General features: G+C 43.6%; 1 protein-coding gene across 5 annotated transcripts in view; it reads right to left on the minus strand.

Moving 5' to 3' along the window:
* The window catches only part of EPHB2 (EPH receptor B2), a 693,756-nt gene that overhangs the window by 54,113 nt on the left and 617,011 nt on the right, over positions 1 to 22,632 (minus strand). The window contains exons 9-13 of one of the 5 annotated variants that reach the window (XM_069240325.1): positions 21,646 to 21,713; positions 15,240 to 15,362; positions 11,832 to 12,079; positions 10,881 to 11,096; positions 8,383 to 8,532 (exon numbers count right to left, since the gene is read on the minus strand). In XM_069240325.1, coding sequence (XP_069096426.1) covers positions 8,383 to 8,532; positions 10,881 to 11,096; positions 11,832 to 12,079; positions 15,240 to 15,362; positions 21,646 to 21,713 — 805 coding nt within the window. Of the gene's footprint in view, positions 1 to 8,382; positions 8,533 to 10,880; positions 11,097 to 11,831; positions 12,080 to 15,239; positions 15,363 to 21,597; positions 21,714 to 22,632 lie in introns of all 5 variants that reach the window. The other 4 variants (XM_069240322.1, XM_069240326.1, XM_069240323.1 and 1 more) reach the window with 4 other exon arrangements.

Genomic DNA, 22,632 nt, shown 5'->3' on the forward strand with positions numbered 1-22,632 from the left:
AAAGCCCAGATGAAGAAACAGTCAACAAAAAGAACGTTTTAAGGGGCACAATCCTGGCATCAACAGAGCCCAGGGGCTCAAAAGACAGATCCATCAGTTCCTCCAAAACCAAAGATAAATCCCAAGAAGGAAAATGTCTTCTAGAAGAAAGAACATTCTTCAAACCCTTGAACAGCTGGCCCACCAAACCTTCTGTATCTGACAGATTGTTCAAAGAACTTTAAAAAGTTTTAATAGCCACCCATTGAGCTTAAGGGTGGCTACCTTCAAACCCAAAGAAGTCCCATCCTGCAGAAACATTATCACATCAAATAAGCAGAGGAAGTAAAGTCCCAACCTTTCCGCTGACACCGCTTAATGAAGGAAGGCCAGTTCCGTAAGTAAGACTTATTAGTAGATGAGAATCTCGCAGCCTGCAGAGTCAGAGTAAAACTAGCTGGAAACCCTTTATGCAGCAAGCCTAGTCTTTCAACCTTAATGCTGCTAACCTCATTCTGGGCAGAACCTCCTTCTGCAACACTGGGAACAGCAGGAGAGAAGGATTTAGTAGCAATATCCATTCCTTCTCTCGCCTCATCTCTACTAAAAGAGGATAAGAAGAGGAGCAGGGCCAAGCTGGGGCAATCAGAATAACCAATGTCCTCTCCTTCCTTACCCGGAGAAGGAACCACAGATCATCAGAAAGGGAGGGAAGGTGTAAAGAAAACCCCAAGGTCACCTGCAAGATAGAGCATCCACCCCCTAAGCCAGACACTCCCATGCCCTTGAGCAAAAGATCAGAACCTTGGCATTGAGAGATTTTTCTAAAAGATCTCTCACAAGGACTTCCCACTGAGCTGTAATCTCCACAAACATCTCCTGTCAGAGAGAAAAATTCACAGATGACAGAATCGCCCTGCTGAGATTGTCCGCCAGAGTGTTGGATCTGAATGTGAATGTGAATTGCAGACTGTGCCAACAGACAGAATTCCACCCAATGAATTACATTGCCTGCAATCTTTGCCAAAGAAAGAGACATGGTCCTCCCCTGCCTGTTCAAATAAGACATTGCTGTAACACAGTCTGTCTACATCAGAACAACTGCCCCTTTCAGATACTGAGAGAAACCATCAGAGACAATTTGACAGTTTCCATTTCCCTCCTGTTCGACGACCTCCTGGCCTGAGACTGGGAGGGGGTGAGGGAGAGGGGGATTCCCTTCAGGATATGCTTATTTTACAACCACCAAACCAGGTCCTTCCTAATCTGGGGGGAGAGCAGAATCTGAAAGCACAGAGGTTGAAAATTGGGAGACCAATAAGCCAGGATTTGAGCCATCAGCTTCTGCAATGGTAGCGAGCCAAGGGAACCATAAAGACCGTTGCTGCCAAAGTCCCTGAACCTGCAGGCAAAAAGCCACCTCCTGAATGGGATTTGTCCAAAAGACTCAAAACGTGGGCTCTGATTTTAGCTACTCTTACGTCTAGCAAGGTGACCAAACCCAAATCTGTATGAAATCTTACCCTAATAAACTGACCGTCTTGGTCTGGCACAAGGTAGGAATTTCCCTGCAAGAAAACCGTGCCCCCGTTAAATGGAAAGAATCACACCTGTGTGCCTAAGGGCCAATAGCTTAGTGGGGGCGTGAACCAGCCAATCGTCCAGGTAGGGATGTAGGAAGATTTCTTGATGATGAACCAATGCCATCAAGGGGGGCAAAATCTTTGTAAACACCCTTGGGGCAGACTTCAGCCTGAATGGCAATACTGCAAACTGAAAGTCATCTTCCCCTATCTCAAATCGCAGAAACCTTTGATGTGCCTGTGCCACTGGAACATATATGTCAGCGTCCTAAAGATTTATGGAAGTCATAAAGTCTTTGACGCTTACTAAGAGAATTATGGACTGCAAGGAGACCATCTTAAAATGAACCATCCTGATCCACGTATTCACCCTTTTTTAGATCCAGAACTGGTCTGTACGAGAAAGAAAACTGAATAAGTTCCTCTTCCACACTCCATGAGTACCAGAACTATTTCCCTTTTAACCAGAAGGGCTTGAACCCCTCCCAAAAGAGCTTGTCTCTTTTCTGGGTCCTTGGGGACAGGAGTATGGATGGTGCCTCATTCAGAGGCTGACTGTCGAAGTCTATAAGATAGTTGATCCTTACAATATTCAAGGCCCATTGAACCTTCACATCCTTTTTTCCAGGACTCCGAAAAAAACAAAAGCCTGCCCTCTACTGGAATAGACTCCTCTGTGTTAGACCCGTTGGTCACCCCCAACTTTTTTGCTTGCCTCCCTCCACTTTGTGACACAGTTTTTTGCTGGTTTTAGGACTCTGCACAGTTCACCACTGCTAACTAGTGCTAAAGTGCATACGCTCTCTCCCTTAAAAAATGGTGACATTGGCTCATACCCAATAGGCATATTTAATTTACTTGTAAGTCCCTAGTAAAGTGCAGTGCATGTGCCCAGGGTCTGTAAATTAAATGCTACTAGTGGGCCTGCAGCACTGATTGCGCCACCCACATAAGTAGCCCATTAACCATGTCTCAGGACTGCCATTACAAGGTCTGTCTGTGCAGTTTCACTGCCACTTCAACTTGGAATTTAAAAGTACTTGTCAAGCCTGAAACTCCCCTTTTTCTACATATAAGTCACCCCTAAGGCAGGCCCTGGATTACCCACAGGGCAGGGTGCTATGTAGGTAAAAAGCAGGACATATACCTGTGTGTTTTAGATGTCCTGGTAGTGGAAAACTCTTAAATTTGTTTTCCACTGCTGTGAGGCCTGCTCCTTTCAGAGGCTAGCATTAGGGCTACCCTCATATACTGTATTGGATGGTAGGCTCTGATCAGTAAGGGGTAGACGGGTCATATTTAGTATAGCCAGAATGGTAATACAAAATCCTGCTGACTGGTGACTTGGATTTTATATTACTATTTTAGAAATGCCACTTTCAGAAAGTGAGCATTTCTATGCACTTAAAATCCTTCTGTGCCTTACAGCCTGTCTCCAATCCACAGCTGGGCTGGTTGACAGCTCCCTTGGGCATTTCAGCCAGACAACCACAAACACAGGAAGCTCAGTCACACCTGCACGTATCTGCATACTGAATGGGACTTCCTGGGCTGGAAGATTTCAGAGGACAGTGGCCTGCCCTCACACAATTGACTGCCAAACCCCCTACTGGGATCCTGGCAGACAGAGTTGTACTGAAAGGGGACCTTGAGCACTTTAAAACCACTCTTTGAAGTCTCCCCAACTTCAAAGACACTTTTGGGTACATAAACTGGGTCCCTGACCCTACCAACTTAGACACTTCCTGGGACAGACACTTAGAACCAGATCCTGCAACCTGCCAAGAGGAGCTGGCAGACTGCCCAAAGGACTCAACTGGACTGCTTTGCTGTGAAGGACTGCTGCCTTGCTGTTGCCCTGCTGCCTTGCTGGCCTCTGGCCCAGTAGAGAAGTGCTCTCCAAGGGCTTTGATTGAGCTTGCCTCCTTTTGCATGAAATCTCAGGGCCAAAAAGACTTCATCTCTGCAAAGGAACTCCTTGTGCGGCGAAAATCGACGCACAGCCAGTCGGAATTCAAACACAGCCTGCCTAGGGGTGAAGGAATCACTGCAACACCGAACCGGAACGATGCAGCCCTGCTCCTAGAGTGGAGATCGACGCATGGCCAGTGTTACGACCAGAACTTCGGCACACAGCCTACTGGATCGACGCATCGCCGAGCTGGAATGCCGCTGCCTGACTTCCTGCGGGAGGAATTGACGCAGTGCCTGCCGTGCGACAGAAACTCTCATGCATCACCCACCGGATCAACACAACACCTGTGACTTCGTCCTGGACGCACAGGATTTCCACGCATCGTCCCTGGGTGTCAAAAGACCCTGCATCGCAAAGGGGATTCCAGGCTGCATGCCGGAATTCAACACAAAGACCTTGCCGCGTGGAAAAGAAGCGACGCATTGTCTGTGTGCACCCGGAATTCCAACGCACACCCTTTGTTTTTCACGCATCTCCTCCTCTGCAGTCCTGTGCGTGTAATTTTGACACATACCAGGTACTTTGTGCTTGCAAGAGATCATTGTTGCTTTTAGGAACTTAAGACGCTTCTTATTATTACCAAAGTGATATTTCAATTTGTGATTATCATATCTTGACAGCTTTGACCTCAATCTATTCAGATAAATATCCCATATTTTCCTAAAACTGTGTGGTGTTTTTTGTGGTGTCCTCACTGTGTTTTTGCATGATTTATTGCACAAATACTTTACACATTGCCTTCTAAGTTAAGCCTTACTGCTCAGTGCCAAGATACCAGAGGGTGGGCGCAGGACAATTTGGATTGTGTGTGACTTATCCTGAGTAGGATTGTGGTCCCTACTTGGGCAAGAATGTATACCTCTGCCAACTAGAGACCCCATTTCTAACACCCTGTACCATAGTTGTCAGGACTTCCGCTTCAAGGACCTTGCTGCCCTTTTTCTCCTGCGGAGACAGATGACTTCTTGGGCTGGAACTTTCTCCTGTGATCTGAAAATGGCTGTGAATCTTTCCTGAAGGATCAAAAAGAAGAAGAAGTAGGAGGCTTATCCCAGAAGCATTTACAGGAATATGGCTTCCCTTTGTACAGCATAGCATGCTCCAGATCCTTGAACGCCTTGGTAATCATAGAATCCAATTGATCACAGAACAAAATGTTTCCCTCAAACGGAATACTCAGCAGTGAAGATTTTTCAGAATAGTCTCTCTTTAAATCCCTCATCCACAAATTCCATCTTTGCAAAACCATTAAACCTGTAGCATGGCCCAAGTTTTTTAGATATCAGAAGACATCTCCCAAAAATAAGGCTTCTTGTTCTTTATGCAAAAGCAATTCTGAGCAGTCAGTTTCTTCCTGAATTCCCATTTCTAACTTCTCAAAGTCTGAGACAAAAGACTGTGCAGCATACGCAGAATACATCCCAGCTTTCAGAGGCAGGTTTGCAGCAGAAAAAGCCTTCTTAAGTACCCCTTTCACCTTCTTGTCTGTAGCATAGGATGGAGAACAATCGTATGGATTTATGGCCGTACAACCAATCAGAGTGGTCAGCATTGCATCTACCTTAACATTATGCGGAAGCAAGTCCTTGCCTTCCACCAGTGAATACTGCTTCTGCAAAAACCTGGGAACCAAGGAGCGGGCCAGACTCTGCCATACCCAGTAATCAATAGTTTAATTCTGCCATGAAAAGGCATTGCAAAAATTGGAGGCTTGATATATTGTGGAAACTGGCCCTTTGCTGCTTCCTGAGATGGAAAAGGAGAAAAATCAAAACTCTCCTCAATGTGCTGCATATCAGGAGCATCTTCTCTACGCACATACTTCCCTGTACAGGTGTAGGGGAAGTCAGCCTCTGAATCCCCAGATGTAGAAACTGCAACTCCCCCAGAAGAATGTCTGGCTTGTGTCATCCAGCAACGCCGCCACTGACACCTCAATCATAGCTCGGACCTCTGCTGCTGAGATCAAAGCCGGAGGTTCAGTCAAATCCCCAGACCTGCTCCACCTAGCTGGAGTTGGTTCATCCTCCTCACAGGAAGACAAGACATGCCTGCTCTTAGATGCTCGCTTCCCCTCCATTATTGCATCAATGGAAAAGGAACAGACGGTCCCCTTTAAATAGGGAGATAAAACAATTAGGAACCAATCTCAAAGACCGTAAAATATAACAGTGCTAGAGTCACCAATGCTACTGCCTGTATGCCAAACAACCAATCACCAAGGTATGCCGCATCTGGAAAACCAAGGATAAATGACCTCATACAAGGCCATTACTATAGTTGCGAAGAATCAGACAGGAGAGAAGCTTCAAGTCCTCCATCACTGCATATTACAACTGTTAACCGGCAGCTTCCACTTTTCCTCTCATTAACCAGAAACACAGCCCCAACCATTGTAAGCCAGGAAAAACCATCTTCCAGCTTCCTCCAGATATTCCAGCAAGGACCGCATCACGTCTCCCCCTGCCACAGCATATCACGACTGAAAAGCTGATCAGGCCAGCTCCACAGTGCCCGAGCAGCGCATCCACAGGTCAGGATGTATGACCTGAATCAAAGAACAAGAAAACAGTTGCACCACCGCACCCAACTGGAGCGGGAATGCACACCTGGTAAGACAAATGAAAAACAGGAGGACTGGAGGGGGATAGGGACATTTTATTTCATGAAGGATCACGTGGTATGAGTGTCTGGTGAGGCAGGATTGCCTCAATGTTGTAATGAATAGAAGCAAGGAAAAGGACGATGAGGTAATGCCAGACCCTCTTAGATCTTAAAAACAGCATTTCCTGAAAACAATATATGACTTTGCTCTCAAAAAGCACACACTGCCAGGCAATGAACAGAACTACGTTTGTGTGTGAATGTACTCCTCGTGAAACATCACACACAGTGACATTAGCCAATGGCTGCGCCATGCTGTTGTGGGTGCAACAAAAAAGTGAATGATCCAAGAACAGTCCTGCTGGTGAAGAAGGCTGGCCAAAAGCCCAGTTAAGTATATTTTACATTTAATTTTAGCATAATCAAAAGGTCTTGGCTTATACCAGTGCTAAAAAGGTGTTGGCCAAGGACACTGACCTCAGGGGGAACAAAAAGAGCGTTAGATATGTCCCTTGTGTGTCACCATCCTTGAGGCTCATGCCTTTGAAAGGATAAGTATTCCTAATTAACACTGACCATACAGGTTCATGTCTTGCCTAAGAGAGAAAAGCCTTAGCAGTGCCGCAATTATTTTACATGATTTGGCATGAGAGAGCAAATCTTTCCATTTCCTTTACCCTTTTCTTATAGATTAATGACCACAACAGCAGAGTTATGTTTTATCAACTGATTTTGAAGACTACTGCATAAGACAGTATTGCTTTACCTTACATTATCATAGTCTTACACAGCAGAAACAGCCATACTTCACGCCTTAACTGCAGCCAAAAAAAGTACTAAATATTTACCATCACAGAAGCCTCCGATACAATAAAATCCCCTTCAAAGCCATGAAACACTGCACCAACCTTCTGCTTACCTCACCCCTACACCATAAATAGCTTTTTAATGCAAAGACATCAGCAAATACTTTCTACAACAGACAAAATTAGGCAACTGACTGACACCACCACACAAAAATTGATAGACAACACAAACTATGCCATACCCCCTTTATCACCGCACAACATATGCAAGTGGCCCATGTTTATGGCACTGCTCAAGACCATCTTCACCACTCTCAAGGAAAGTATGGAGCATCCTCCCCTCGACTATCATGAAATCTATCACAAAAGAAGTACGTACACTCCTTTTCAACATGCTCAACACCATACTAACACCTTACCTGAAACTCAAACGAGGATAGTAGAAAAAGCATTAACAATTAACACCTAAGAGCAGACAAACTGCATTCACCTGTTGGAAAATCCAGACCTCTCTGCAAAACTGAGATAATGGTCACCACTCTTCCACATTGTGGGCTGGGTGGGTGGTTCTCCAGTCCTCCTCCCTTGCAACCTGAAAAAACTGAGTAACTCTATCAGGTGGAGGTCATCATAACAAAATGTTTTAGGACCAAACTAGGAGTGACAACATCCACAAAAAGGAAAAGCTAGAAGGGAGGTCTTCACACACTGTCACCCAGAATCTAAAGCCACATCTACCATAGCTATGTATTATCATGGTAGCCTTCCAGTAAGAAGCACACCACTCACCTGGATTGTCCATCAGCACCCACGGCCCATCCATGAGCCAAATAGATGTGATCAGTGGTGTGATAAGAATGCCATGGGTTGTGTAGTAAAAGACATCCATAAGTGTGGTAAAGAAGTCCTTTATGCCCTTAGGCTGCAGAACCATTGCACCTACTGGACAGTGACAGGTGAACTTGGGCACTGCTGCCTGCCCTTTGACAACTGGCACAGAAAAGGAAGGCTGGGAAGACAGCCAAACACAGCTACTGTACATTAGAAGACTGTCTTTGAGCACAGAATGGATGTAGCAGCACAGACCATGCGCTGTATTGCTGCCTACCTCTCTACGGGGCCAGGAAAGAGTCAAAAGACCTGAACGCCCTTACCACAGATGACTTTTTAAATATTTACATAAACTTAGAGGAAGGCACCCACCATCTCCCTCCAGCCTTTTCTGGCCCTAGGAGAGAACAGAAATCCTAGGACATGAGGACAGAGGGAGGCTCCCCATAATGTGTACAGCTCTGCAGAAACACCAGGTGCAATGGAGCACTTCACAACTCTGGGCCTTTTTTGTGGCTCCTGACGTAACAGAAAGCCATACTTGTTCACACCTGATAGCAGTTTATCAAATTAATCCAGGTTGCTGCTCTGTTATTTAACTTACGTCTTGATTGGTCATATCCCAGTATGGCCGCTCCCCATAGGACATCACCTCCCACATGACTATGCCGTAGCTCCATACATCACTAGCTGAGGTGAACTTTCTGTACTGGATTGCTTCAGGTGCTGTCCATCGAATTGGGATCTTTCCACCCTAGAGGAAAAAAAAGAAAGGGTATTTATAGTAATTACCATCAGTTTGAGAGCAAGTGGATTTATACCGCAGCCTCTATGGGGCAGGTATGTAGAAGAGGAGGTAGCAGAGGGAACTCTCTAGGGAGGCGGTTGACACAGCTCTAAGGAAAGGAAGCAGTCCAATGGGGCGTTATCACCCTTCAGTACAAGAAGAGAAAGGCAGTTAAGGGGAGGACCACTGGTTGACGCTTTGAGGGAAAAATACAAAGGCAGATTTAGGGAACAAAGGAGAGAATTTGTGTCTGGTGAAAGAGAGATGGGTGGCTCTAAAGAAATAAAAAAAAGTCAAAAAGGACGTGAAAAGACCACTAAAAATGCAACGAAATAAGATAAATGGCACACAATGATAAATACAATGCAACAGGAAACGAATGGCTTATTGGAAACTAAAGCTGCAATAATGAAGCTGCAATTGGAAGAACCTGAAGAATGTGAAACAACTCAAATTTCATAGTCTCTGACAATGAAAAAGTGAAATAAATAAAAAAAAAGGTAGGTGAAAAATTGAGACACACTGGCAATTAAATAAGTGAAAAGATTGGGAGAAGTGAGATTTGTTTTCCTTCACAGAATACGTTTTAGACCATTTTCCAGTAATTTACTAACTAGTGTTAGTTTCCCATTGTGAATTTTACATCTTTACACTTTTTGTCTTTTCACAGAGAGAGGGAAAGCTTCTTATTCTCAGGCCAGGCAATTAATGTATGACTCAGGTTCAGGTGAACACTGCTGTAGTAATTAAATAACAGATTTGATCATGCTGACAGAAATCTTAATTAACTGGATTTAAGAGTCAGTTGGTTGTGGTATATAATGTGCCTTGTGTATGAGAGGCCTGTGTGTGTTTGTGTGCGTTTCTCCACGTGTTCTTTCTACTTTACATCCTTACTACTGTAGCCCTAAGTTGTGGTATCAAGAATACAGTCCTGGGTCCTTATGCAAACAGCCATGTCCCCGATTTTGAGATCTAGTCTTTCATTTTCCGATCACTTTGTACGTCATGTTACCTAGAATTTATCTTTTATATTACACTGTTCCAATTTTCATGTTAAATATTTATTTTTATCTTTCCACTGCTCAATGTATAATTGTTTCTTGTATAAAACTTGCTAACAGGATTTTGCCAAGCTTTAGATAACGGACTTTCCTGATAAGAAATCAACTGTATTCATCTTATTGACCTTCAAAGGGCCGAGTCAGATCCACTATAATTTGAATCTCTGGTCTTCAAGTTTCACCTAGCTCTAAGCATTGATCACTTAACTCACTGAGCTTGCATACTCATTGTTTGATATAGTATCTCGTTTAAATTGTATCTTTACGTCATCCTAGGGTGTCATTGTACCTAATTACAATCTAAGCTACAGATGACCTTAACTCCCTGTTATGCACCTTTGTGTTTGTCTATAATATTAACTATCCAGTAGATCCATTCTGCTTTACTGCAAACATACCCATTTTCCATAAAAGCAGAATTTCATCAGCAGAGAAAACTGCACTTCTGCAACAGCACGTCACCAAGCAATAAAGACATTGGTAACATTGTAATTTACAGTACTTCAATATATATTATAGCCTGATTACATTTTACTGGCTTGAGGAACATATGTATATATCTGACCTGGGGACTAACACAGTTTAAATATCGATTTCTACGGCATGTTTTTATCCACTCCACTTTGCAGTTGAAGGTTCTTCAAAGACATGAGTCCAGTAGGTTCACAAAACTACTTTCATTTGCATGATTGGTTCAGACCATTCCCGGGATAGTATTTAAATCATGCGCTTACCAAATGTACCACCCACCTGAAGTGCAATGACCTATGAACAAAATGGAAACGTCTAGCAATTTGTTAAACTCACAAATAAATAAATACATAAATCTACAAATAAATACATACACACATACATACTTAAATTGATGATGAAAGTCAGTTACAGGTGCCCACGTCAGTAAATATAACTCTTGCTTCAAGATCCATCTTGCCTGGTTGGCACTCCTTTGCAAGAAACTAGAGGTTATTTGAAATGACAACAAAATGGCCTTCTCACCATCAAAGTTGAATGCCTACAAAAGAAGGTCTGACACACGTGGATGCCGAGCTGCGGGGGCACATTCCCCGCTCCCCAATACTAACTTTGTGCACTCCATAGCACAAATATCTTTGATATGGTTTGGTTATATTTTGTGGTAATAAGCACCCGGTATTCATGACCAGAAAAAACTGCACTTGAATGCATTGCTGTTCATCTATATACATCCACACATCATCACACACATTGATTTAAGTGCTAAAGCTTTCCTACCAGTGCACTGGTGTATGTGGGGTCTGACGTGTCATCCTCCAAGAAGCGCGAGAGGCCGAAGTCGGACACTTTGCAGACCAGGTTACTGTTAACCAGGATGTTGCGGGCTGCCAGGTCTCGGTGTACATAGTTCATATCCGCCAGGTACTTCATGCCTGCAGCAATGCCCCTCAGCATACCCACTAGCTGAATGACAGTGAACTGCCCATCGTTTTGCTATAAAAAGCATATGTAAAAATATAAACCACATGCTTATAGAAACAGGAAACAAATTGAGAGCAAGGTAAAATCTGATTAGGATTCTGATGAACTTCACCCATTAGCACTTCGATTTACAAATATATCAGCAGAATGTTGTTTCTTATACCGGTTATTACCATAAGACAAAAATCTGAATTTAGAAGTCTACCCTGTTGCAGGTACATTACATGTCTGCCCTGGGCACTCATTGGAATGCCATAGTTTGCGATGATCAGGTGAACACTGGAAGGCACATGAGTGAGTCCAACACAACATTATGTTTTTCTTCAATACGGTGTCTATATTTTATGTGGCGAACTTTAGGAGGAGCTAGAATTCCAAAGAAAACAACTACTTTTAAAATCAAAATCGGTATTGGATGGATTTCAAATCGTTTATTATGGCTTCAGAAAAGAAATAAATCTCTTTGAAAGTTACAATTCCATACAACCCACCCATAGAAGTGTGCCCCGTACAAGTACTAACCAACATTAACAGAAAGATTACTCCTCCACAGAGCAATATGCGTTTTCCAATAGAGGAACAAGAATCAATAACAACAATCGACACATCAGTTTTCAAAAACTGACCGCGCGTTTCAACATAACAAGCAAATGCCAACCCTAGTCCCACACATCCATCATCAAACAGTGACACATCTGCCTCACATTCATGTCCCCAACAAACAACATTTAGCTCAGGGTGTCCTACCCTCAAGAAGGAGTCGAGTGACCCATTCTCCATGAACTCAGTGATGATCATTACTGGGGCACTCTTGGTGACCACGCCCTCGAGGTGGATGACGTTCGGATGGTCGAACTGCCCCATGATGCTCGCCTCACTCAAGAAGTCACGTCGCTGCTTCTCTGTGTAGCCTGACTTCAATGTCTTGATGGCCACAAATATCTCCCTCTTGCCGGGTAGTTTGAGGTGACCACTGCAGACCTCTCCAAACTCTCCTGGGGATGACAGAGACAGCCCACACTGCATGTTTCTCCACCACAAGCACCAAACATGACATTGTCCTTTTCCACAGTAACAGTAAGACTGTACACAGAAATTATATGTAAATAACATTTGAAAGCACAAAGGAAGCATGATGCATTGGGACGAGTGTGCTGCAACAGCCCTCTTGTGTCCAGCGCACTAGTGAGTATACAAACTCTAGAAAAGTCAATAAATGGAAATACAGTTTTTTTTACTTCACAGTGTTCATTTTGGAGCCGTGAGGAATCAGCCTGACTGAGCTGGTTTAGTAATTTTATATGTATATACATCTGCCATGTCACAGGTAAGACATTGGAAGCAATGCTACAGGTAACAAGGTACACACAGGCAGTGAAAGATAATGTTTCCCTAATATCCTTTACTGTGTAGGACAAAATGAAGCTGTTTCTAGTAACAAGACAGGTCACAGATTAAAAATACTTGTTTGGCCTTATTCTGGAACAAATACTGCCAGTGGTGAATTATAACTGCATTGATATTTAACACTCTGACGGGTATTACATTGAGTCTTATTGACATTCTGTATTATGCCTGGTGTTATGACATCACAACTGGTGGTATATGCCACTGATATTTATTAGTGCTGACTATAAATATAACACTTAGCAAAACCATAATTTCCGGCTATTTAGCATCTATGACAGATGGAACTTTTACTGTCAGTAGTAAACTAGCACAGTGGGTTTCGATGCATGGTGGTGTTTTCAGGTTCTGGGATGGACAGCGCTTACTCCTAGTGCTATGTTTCCTTTAATAATGGCCGGAACATTATTACAATTGACTTGGCAGCAACATCTTAGCTCAGGAAGGAGCAGATCAGGAACCTAGATGGCCCACACCAGTGTAAACTGTTCCTCTACTGCGCCATCACTCAGGTTTGTACTTGGTCATGGGAAAATGACTATGAACTCTAATTATATTCACTTTTGTCTTTGAAGGCACTTTATTTGCTTGTGCCTTTGGGTGGCCAAAGGACCCTATGCCTTTTCTTACAATTATTCTTAAACTTTGGTGAAATGAGAGACATTTTGCCCCCACGATGGATCAGTTATTTTCCGGTGATGATTTAAACTATGTAGGATGTTTTCATTTGCTTTCCACACCTCACAGGCTGCACTGGTACCTTTATGAGTTTAAAGGTTGCTTTTTGGAATATCGAGGTTGGAATATTGAGGTGACAAAATATTGTAACCAGAACATCGAGGACCAAAATATCAAAGAGGTAAGTATGTACCTGTTTTCTATACCTAACTCCACATCCACATAAATTGAACAGAAATATATATCTTCAAGCCACATGGATTTGGAATTAGGAATAGTAAATCTATACCTCCTTCCGTACTCTTACCCTCGATAAGGTCATGATATTGTGTGATCTTAATATTTCCTCCTCTGCACAGTCCGTTTGGAGGAAATTCTGATCAGCATACTTTTGTCACTTATATATAAATGATGGGATTTAAATAAATCAATTCAATTTTTTTGTTTTAAAATATTACGTGACATCAGTTATAGCCTACACCTAAACTACAGGAGGTATTTACTTTGGAGAGTGTATTGATTACACAAAGCTGTTAATGTTTGCTCATCTGAATTTAGAGCGCCCAAAGCTTCATAAATAATTGACACGTTTAAATGAATATGGAATTTAAATAGTTCCTTGCTGCCTGTGCCCGATGAAGACTAACCTGCAGGGCTCGGATGGAATGCAGATGCTACACTCCAGCTCCTCCTTGAGAGGTATCATTCAGCTCATCAGTGGCTGTCTCCAGATCCTGCTGTTCTGCACCTACACTCAGGTATTAACAGAGCCATACATACATTTGTGAATCTAATTCTCTTTCTACAGTGCATGCTGAGCAGTGGTTTCCAGTTCATGTTACTGAACTGCGATGACCGGAGCACTATGTCCCAGACCCTCCAAATTAGTGCATGTGCTGTAGTCCAAGAGACTTCTTCGAAAGAGGGGGCACACGGCTCTCTCATCCACCAATTCAAAGGCAGAGAACAAAATAACCGCTCGGCCTTAGCACTGTGCGGAACAGAGACTTCCTGAAAATTGCCCAAGGAAGTGAGGTAACAGGGCATCTTCCTTCCTGCCACCCAAATAGAATAAATAATCATCAGATACAGAGATGCATTTTTTTTCAAGAAATAGAAAAAAGACAAAGGCATATGATAGCTTCCTTCATGCTCCTCAACAGTGAATGACGTTTTTCCAGTGGTAAATATTCTATCAGATTGCATTAACTGTATTCTTGGACATATGTGCAGGAGGTCTAAGACCAAGCAGACACACTGTATTAGTCTTAATTTTCAATACGTATCCATTGCATTTGATCAAAAGAATTATTTAGCTTCAAACACTTGCACTACAGTACTTGCAAATAATAACTTACACAACTTCTGACACATGTTTCGATCATCTTAGAAGACTTTGGAAGAGCACAGCAATGCAAAATGTTGAGTTGCATTCAGTTCCTCATATTTCAGTTGTAAAGACACAAACATCATTACATGCTGCTGATTATGGGTGAGAAACCACCTTTTGTTCGTAGAAGCACATACTGGGAAAAGGAATAACTCGTAGAGTGCTTTACTGTTTAGGCCGTAATTTACGGAATATTTGTATGCAAAGAAATTAGAGTGATGGCCTCAATCATCCTCATCAGCACTGAATGACATATTTGAAGCTGTAAGGTTCCAAGAGGCTTGTTTTGTAGCTTACATAACAAAAAGATGGCAGGTGTAAGCCTACAATTATCAGAATGCAATGGGATATATACTGAGCAAGAAAGCTCTTTAAGCTTGCCTACTGGAGGCTTACACCTTTAATAAACATATGGTGATGGACAGGAGGGATGTGCTTTCCAGCACACTGTGCAAGGTATCCGGAAGGTGTACTACATATAGCACAGGTTGAAGAATCATGGGAATTGCTCATGCCTTAAACAGATCTAACCATTTAAACACTTGTTAAGGAGAAATATTTTACAAATAGCCCTCTGGGAGAATTTTTAAAACTTTGTTTACAAAATTGCACAAATGTTGGCCAGTCACTCATCTACCTAACTCTTGACTTGGAAGTGATGTGCGCCATCAACTACCTACCTGCACCAATCACTTGCTCTATTTTGACACACGAGATATCAATTTCCTTCGCAAATTCACGGACCGCCTCGTTGGGATCCTCGTAAGTGAAGGGGTCAATGTAAATCTTCATCCCCGGGGTCACTATGAGAAGGCAAAACTGTCAGTGTTGGAAGAATTAGACTGGAAGAGACAGAATGAGGTGGAGCTAAGAGGGAACTATCGAGGAAATAGAAGAAGGAGGTCACAAAGAGGGGGAACAGAGGGGTGAAAGAGAGGATGTGTCCAAGGAGAGAAGATGAGGATGTGACAGAGGTCAGATGGCGGAGAGAGAGTGTGCAGAACGAGATAGATAAATAAAGGGAAATCTAAGAGCGATTCAAAAAAGGAGACCATGGAGAGAGACAGACAAAGAAGGGTGGAAAAGAGAGGCTTGAAACTCCAATCGTGTGAGAGAGGGAATGAGCGGTATATCATGGAGAAACAATGGAAAAGAGAGGAGGAGAGAGAGACAACCGAGAGAAGGGGGGAGCAACAGAAATAACGGCATACCACGGAGAGAGAGGTAAAGGGTGAGGAAAGAAAATCCTTAGAGATAAAAACAGAAAGAAAACAAAAGAGACCGCGAGTTAGGAGGAAACACGTGAGATAGAAGCAAATAAAAGAAGATTCCTGTGAGAGAGACTGAAAACAGTACACGGGGAGGGAAAAGGTGAAAGAAAAACGGAGAAACAGAGCCGCGAGAAAGAAAGAGACGGAGAGGGAGTGAGACGGTGACAGGAAGGAGTGACGGGGGAGACAGACTGCAGCAGAGTAAGAGAGTGTAAGAGGCCAGAGGGATATAAAGTGTGGGAGCGAGAAAGTGATTGGCAAAGGTTGATGTCACAGAGATAAGGCGTTAAAGGTAAATGTTTAAAGTAGTCTGCTACCAAAAATGTACAGTTAAATGTTGACACCAGAGAACATTAGAGCTGAAATATGGTGCCATCAATTGCTGCTCTGAACACAAGCTGCTAATTAACACCGAGTGAGAACGAGTGTTATCGAGGTTTATGCGATAAAGAGATTAGGCAGAAGGTGCGAGAGTTACAGAAAGACATCAAGAAGGAAAGCACGAGCCACACACCAACCTACAAACCAGACAACTGTTGTGTCAGGTGTCGCCGGCGCGCGCAGGCATACAAACTCGTTGTAATGTGATATAATCTCTGAACTATTTCGTGTATATTCTGGAAACAAACTAGGTCTGTATACCATATCATGATCGTTCAATGTGTTTCCCCTGCATTCTCCACTCTCGAGTTTATGTTATCTGGTGTCTGCAAAACATCTGAACTTGTTGAAATTCTACCTGTTTGTGGAGTGGAGGATCATTTAGTGTGTAGATCTTTTTTCTGGCCTCGGCTAAAGATAATGGCAGGATCTATTTTTCCCCATACAAAGGCCCATATTTATACTTTCCTTGCGCCGCTTTTACGTCACTTTTTGACGCAAAAGCGGCGCAAACTTACAAAATGCAGTTGTATTTTGTAAGTTTGCGCCGCTTTTGCATCAAAAAATGACGTAAATCCGGCGTTAAAAAAGTATAAATACGGGGCTGAGTGTTTTGTTGCATCAGCACCTTGCTGCTCATGATTGGATGGCTTTGCCGTCTATCTCAGTTGTCGCCTCTTGATTCGGTAGCTGTCCTCCCTGTTAATGTGACTGTCCTCCCAGAAGCATTTGGTCTTAAAGTTCTGAGTGGTTAACTTGCATTCTTCCACTGCTGATATTGCTTGCAGTTTGGAACTACATTTTCTGTCACTGTATGTGCTCCAAAGGAGTGTGTGTTTTTTTACTCTCTTCCCTGTGTGCTTGCTCCCCCTTTACCACCCCTGCTGTCCGGTTGACCCTCTGATGCTTTCCCACCTCAAGGAGGGATAGTGGGCTGAAAGGTGCATAGGTTAGGCCCTAGGAAAGAGCATCCAGTGACAACCTTACCACTCTCTACTAGGAAGTGGTGGAAGCTCCTTGGAATGCTGACAAACAAACTGGTTCCCAAGACCTACCTCTTAACCTTTAGGGTCAAAGGGCCAAATTCAACTTAACAGGCACCCGGTCCTATCCTGGTGTGCTTATTGTAATATGATGAGCACCAGGACTTGAAATAAGAAAGTAAACGCCTAACTCCTTGTAACTAAAAAAAAATCAAAGCACATAACTGAGGAAAAGGCAGCAAACAAACAAAAGAATGAAATGTAAACATTTAAGCTTGGTGCACAAAGTCTATGGTGGAAGGAGTGTATATATCCAAAGAAGCTGTTTTCTCTCCCAGAAGACCAGTAAGTTCAGTAGGGGGAAACCAAAAAAGATTCAACTTGAAAAGCCACTAGGGCAGACCAGTCAGGAAACTGTTCTGAACACTAACGCAATTTGAGTAATATCTGAGAAAGTAACTCATTCTTTGAGTACTGACTTTAAAATAAGGATGTTTAAGGTTAAATTTCCCCCAGACTCACTCCCCTTCCGTAAACAATTCTGCTGAGACTTCAAGATTTAGGGTATGCTAGCAGCCTATAGGGAAATTGGCAGATTTCACACGTCTATTGCCCATGAAAGGCTAATAGTAAGAGTCAGTCACATTTCAGTCCACCTCTGGCATAACCTGTCGTGCTACTGACACCGAGCCAACCCTACTGGCCTTTGCAGTGGCACCTGACTCTTGAGTAGGATCTGCATAACTTGCATAATTTCCTTTGAGTCGTTAAGCAAAATTTCTGAAAAATTAGTCAAAATAACAAGTAATTATGTGAAATTCAAATCAGCTTTATTTTAGAGGGAAATGTATTCTCGTTCCCCTTTTGGACGCAAAGATACATTTAATGTCAAAAATGGCACAAAAAACACAGAAGTACCGTAGACAGCAACTGCCCACATTCTAGTTCTTCACACGGCTCCTGGACGCTTATGCTAATTTTTTCCACAAACATGTATAATTAGAGACTTGGCATAATAGTGCAATTTCACATAACAAGCACAACGCGAAATTATTAAACTGAGCGTGATTACGTCATCGTAACGGACATTCCACTCTAGCCTCCGTCTGAGGAGGATGCCCAATTCCCTATTGTCCTGTTTGGTTCTGCTGGCAGTAAGGGACATCTTTTAACTCAGCGATTACCGGTCTCTGCATTCCGTAGTGTGTTACTGTTAGCAAAAAAATTCTCGAATGAGAAATTCCTCAACCTTGAATTATCATTTTAATGTTTTGATAAGAGGACGACGGGATTGTATCTGGATGATAATGCAAAGAAGCCGCCCTTGCACCGTGCATCCTTCAAAGGGAAGACGGTGTCTCCCCCGCATACCTGGTCTGGGATGGCAGGTGGAAACACGCACAGTCTGGCGCCAGATCAGCCTTCCACCAGGGCCGGCCTGGGCTGGAGTCGGCCCGCAGCCTAGAAGAGACGGCTCATCTCTAAACCCCTGCCAAGACTCGGAGCTCAACCCTCGCCCTACAGTCGGCTAATATTAATCATCGCAGTCTGCTTTGGATACAGCTGCTGGGCCGGTCTGTTAACACAGGAGATATGGACAGATATGACTTCTTCCAGATGTCCGCAGGCTTGTGAAGCTCTACTCTTAAGACGAGGGGATGTACAACTTGTACAACGCTGAGAATGTGCAGGAGGGGCTCACAGAGACACCCAGCGCTTGTTCAATGCTGACAATGTCCAGGAGGGACTCACAGAGACAGGGAGCGCTTGTTAAATGCTGACAATGTCCAGGAGGGACTCACAGAGACACCCAGCGCTTGTTCAATACTGACAATGTCCAGGAGGGACTCACAGAGACACCCAGCGCTTGTTCAATGCAGACAATGTCCAAGAGGGACTCACAGAGATACCCAGCGCTTGTTCAATTCTGACAATGGCCAGGAGGTACTCACAGAGACACCAAGCGCTTATTCAATGCTGACAATGTCCAGGAGAGACTCACAGACACCCAGCGCTTATTCAATGCTGACAATGGCCAGGAGGTACTCACAGAGACACCAAGCACCTATTCAATGCTGACAATGTCCAGGAGGGACTCACAGAGACACCCAGCGCTTGTTCAATGCTGACAATGGCCAGGAGGGATTCACAGAGACAACCAGTGCTTGTTCAACGCTGACAATGTCCAGGAGGGACTCACAGAGACACCCAGCGCTTGTTCAATGCAGACAATGTCCAGGAGGGACTCACAGAGACAGGGAGCGCTTGTTCAATGCTGAAAATTGCCAGGAGGGACTCACAGAGACACCCAGCGCTTGTTCAATGCTGCCAATGGCCAGAGGTACTCACAGAGAAACCAAGCGCTTGTTCAATGCTGACAATATCCAGGAGAGACTCACAGACACCCAGCGCTTGTTCAATGCTGACAATGTCCAGAAGGGACTTACAGAGGCACCAAGCGCTTGTTCAATGCTGACAATGTCCAGGAGGGACTCACAGAGACACCCAGCGCTTGATCAACGCTGACAATGTCCAGGAGGGACTCACAGAGACACCCAGCGCTTGTTCAATGCTGACAATGTCCAGGAGGGACTCACAGAGACACTGATCGCTTGTTCAATGCTGACAATAGACAGGAGGGACTCTAAGACACTTGTACAACACTGACAATGTCAAGGAGAGACTCACAGAGACAACCAGCGATTGTTCAACGCTGGCAATGTCCAGGAGGGGCTCACAGAGACAACCAGCGCTTGTTCAACACTGACAATGTCCAGGAGGGATTCACAGAGACACCCAGCGCTTGTTCAACGCTGACAATGTTCAGGAGGGACTCACAGAGACACCCAGCACTTGTTCAACGCTGACAATGTCCAGGAGGGACTCACAGAGACACTGATCGCTTGTTCAATGCTGACAATAGCCAGGAGGGATTCTAAGACACTTGTACAACAATGACAATGTCAAGGAGAGACTCACAGAGACAACCAGCACTTGTTCAACGCTGACAATGTCCAGGAGGGGCTCACAGAGACAACCAGCGCTTGTTCAACGCTGACAATGTCCAGGAGGGATTCACAGAGACAACTAGAGCTTGTTCTACGCTGACAATGTCCAGGAGGGACTCACAGAGACACGTGTACAGCACTGACAATGTCCAGGAAGGACTTACAGAGACACCCAGCACTTGTACAATGCTGACAATATCTTGGGGGGATTCACAGACACCCTGACGCTTGTACAACGCTGAGAATGTCAGGAGGGACTCACAGAGACACCCAGCGCGGATACGTGTTCAAGAAAAATATGCTGTGTCCTGGGAAATAGTAAACATAAGCAGTGCTTAATTTACTAAAGAAAGATTGCCGGTGCCCAGAGCTCTGCTCAAAAGCTTTTGAGGAGCCGAACACCACTGCTGGTAGTCTTAAAACTACCTTGTGCTTTTTTAACTAACTGCCAGACACCTCAGCCCCCTTATCTCACTCTTGCAGGCTCCTGCATTCTTCCTCAGAGACGGGTTTGGTGTCCTTTTTTTCCTCCATCTTTCTTATTTGTGTTTTTTCCTGCTCTTCTGCTTGGTAAATATCTGATGCAGAAAAATAATGTCACCCAACTGCAACTACCAGCTCAAATTAAGCACTAGTTGTCCTTGTCCACTGGTGATTAAACACACAGTTTCAAGTCATTCTTCTTTAGAAATACATCATCTGCACTCCATTAACGACAGTAACATGCTGCTGGATTACAATAACACATCAGGAGCTTCTGATTGAGTACAAAAGGAACCCAAACCCCATACATGCAGGAGCATGGACAGCCTTGCCGTGCTATGAGTTTGTACCATGTTGTATTGTAATTGCATTTATTTACTTCTGACAAGACACTGAAGTTCTTTTATGGTGAGGAGCATGCTGCTCGGGGACCTTTGTAACGCTTTTGTTAGATAGTTTAGTCTTAAAAAGAAACACTTCCATGCATTACCACAGAACATAAACATTAGATTTAGGGATGTGGATGGATGGTTATTCATGTGAAACATTGGTGGGGTGAACAGTGTAGAAGACAATTAAATTATTTGTAAAGAGCAGGCAGGGGATTGCCTGTATTTAAAGAAAATGGCTATGATCCAAAATGTAGCCATTTTACTCAAGTAGTTGTAGTAAATTAGCCAGAGAGTATGCAGCTTTGTGTAGGGGTTAAATAAAGACATGCATTTTAAGGAGTCAAATAAGTCAGGCAGAACATGCAGAGGTTGGTATTTGTTCATTCTTGCTGCATATTGAGAGTGTTAGAAGTTAGCACATCAGGGTGTCAATGGCCCTCCCATGTGAGTCCTTCTGCATCCAAAGCTGTTCAGATGGTGGATGGAAAGAGTGAAAGAGGGAACAAACGAACCAACGAACCAACGAGTGAACGAGCACCCGGCCCAGGTGAAGGCAGTCTGTACGTACTGTGGCCACTGGTATAATGCTGCAGCTTATCGGTGTACTCTGAGTCTGCTCTCTCAAAGCCCCTCCTTCTGGAACGAGAAGAACGGAAGGGGATTGGAAGCAAAAAACATGAATAACAAAATCATCTTGGATTGGACTCAACAACGGCTCCACTACAGCCATAACTCTACTTCTCCTTTTGTCCAAAACACATTCAAGGGCTCTGTTATTACTAAAATGTAAACAACAGAATCCACCCCAGGGCTGGTTTCAGAACTTTGGTAATTAACAAAAGTTTCTTAGGCCATGCCTGCTTACCTGCAACAGCCACTGGTGTCCAGGCTTACTCCTGTAAAACGCTAGTAAATCCAGTATTCAACCATGTAAAGCCATTTAGGCATGTACATTAGTACATAGTGTAAAACTGTACACAGCGAGATGCCTTTGCATGAACGCAATAACCCATTTTCTCTTCTCTCTTTCTTATTCCCTGGAAAATATCTTTCTCCATAAAAAACATAGTCCCATACATCCTCACCAATATTTAGATATTATCTTCCCATTCCAACTCTGGAAAGGGTTTTACTCATGCCCTAGACAAGTCCAACAATTTCCAGGGTAAAAATGGCTCAGAAAAAATGTTGGTGACTGAAAACAAGCATGTTTAAGGTTCTTTCGGGGAATAGAACAAGACTTGAGGCCTTTTCTGCTCTGGATCCCATCCTTGGGAGTACAATTTACCAACATAAACATAAACATATGTGTGTGAGTAAATCTTTTTACAAGTGTAAAACCACCTTTTGTGGATTGAAAAACTGCATTTTTGCATTGCTGTGGAAATACATGGAGGCCAAACGCCCAGCAAAACAGCCAATTGAGGCTTACTACAAAACCACCATAACAGAGGTAAACTCAACCGCAAACCAACCGAACAACAGAGCTGCATAGTTACCTTTCATGGCACCCATGCCATGCAAGATTCCTTCCAACAGATTAGTGAAACAGGGA

This window comes from Pleurodeles waltl, chromosome 6 (assembly GCF_031143425.1).
Source record: "Pleurodeles waltl isolate 20211129_DDA chromosome 6, aPleWal1.hap1.20221129, whole genome shotgun sequence".
Lineage (NCBI taxonomy): Eukaryota > Metazoa > Chordata > Amphibia > Caudata > Salamandridae > Pleurodeles > Pleurodeles waltl.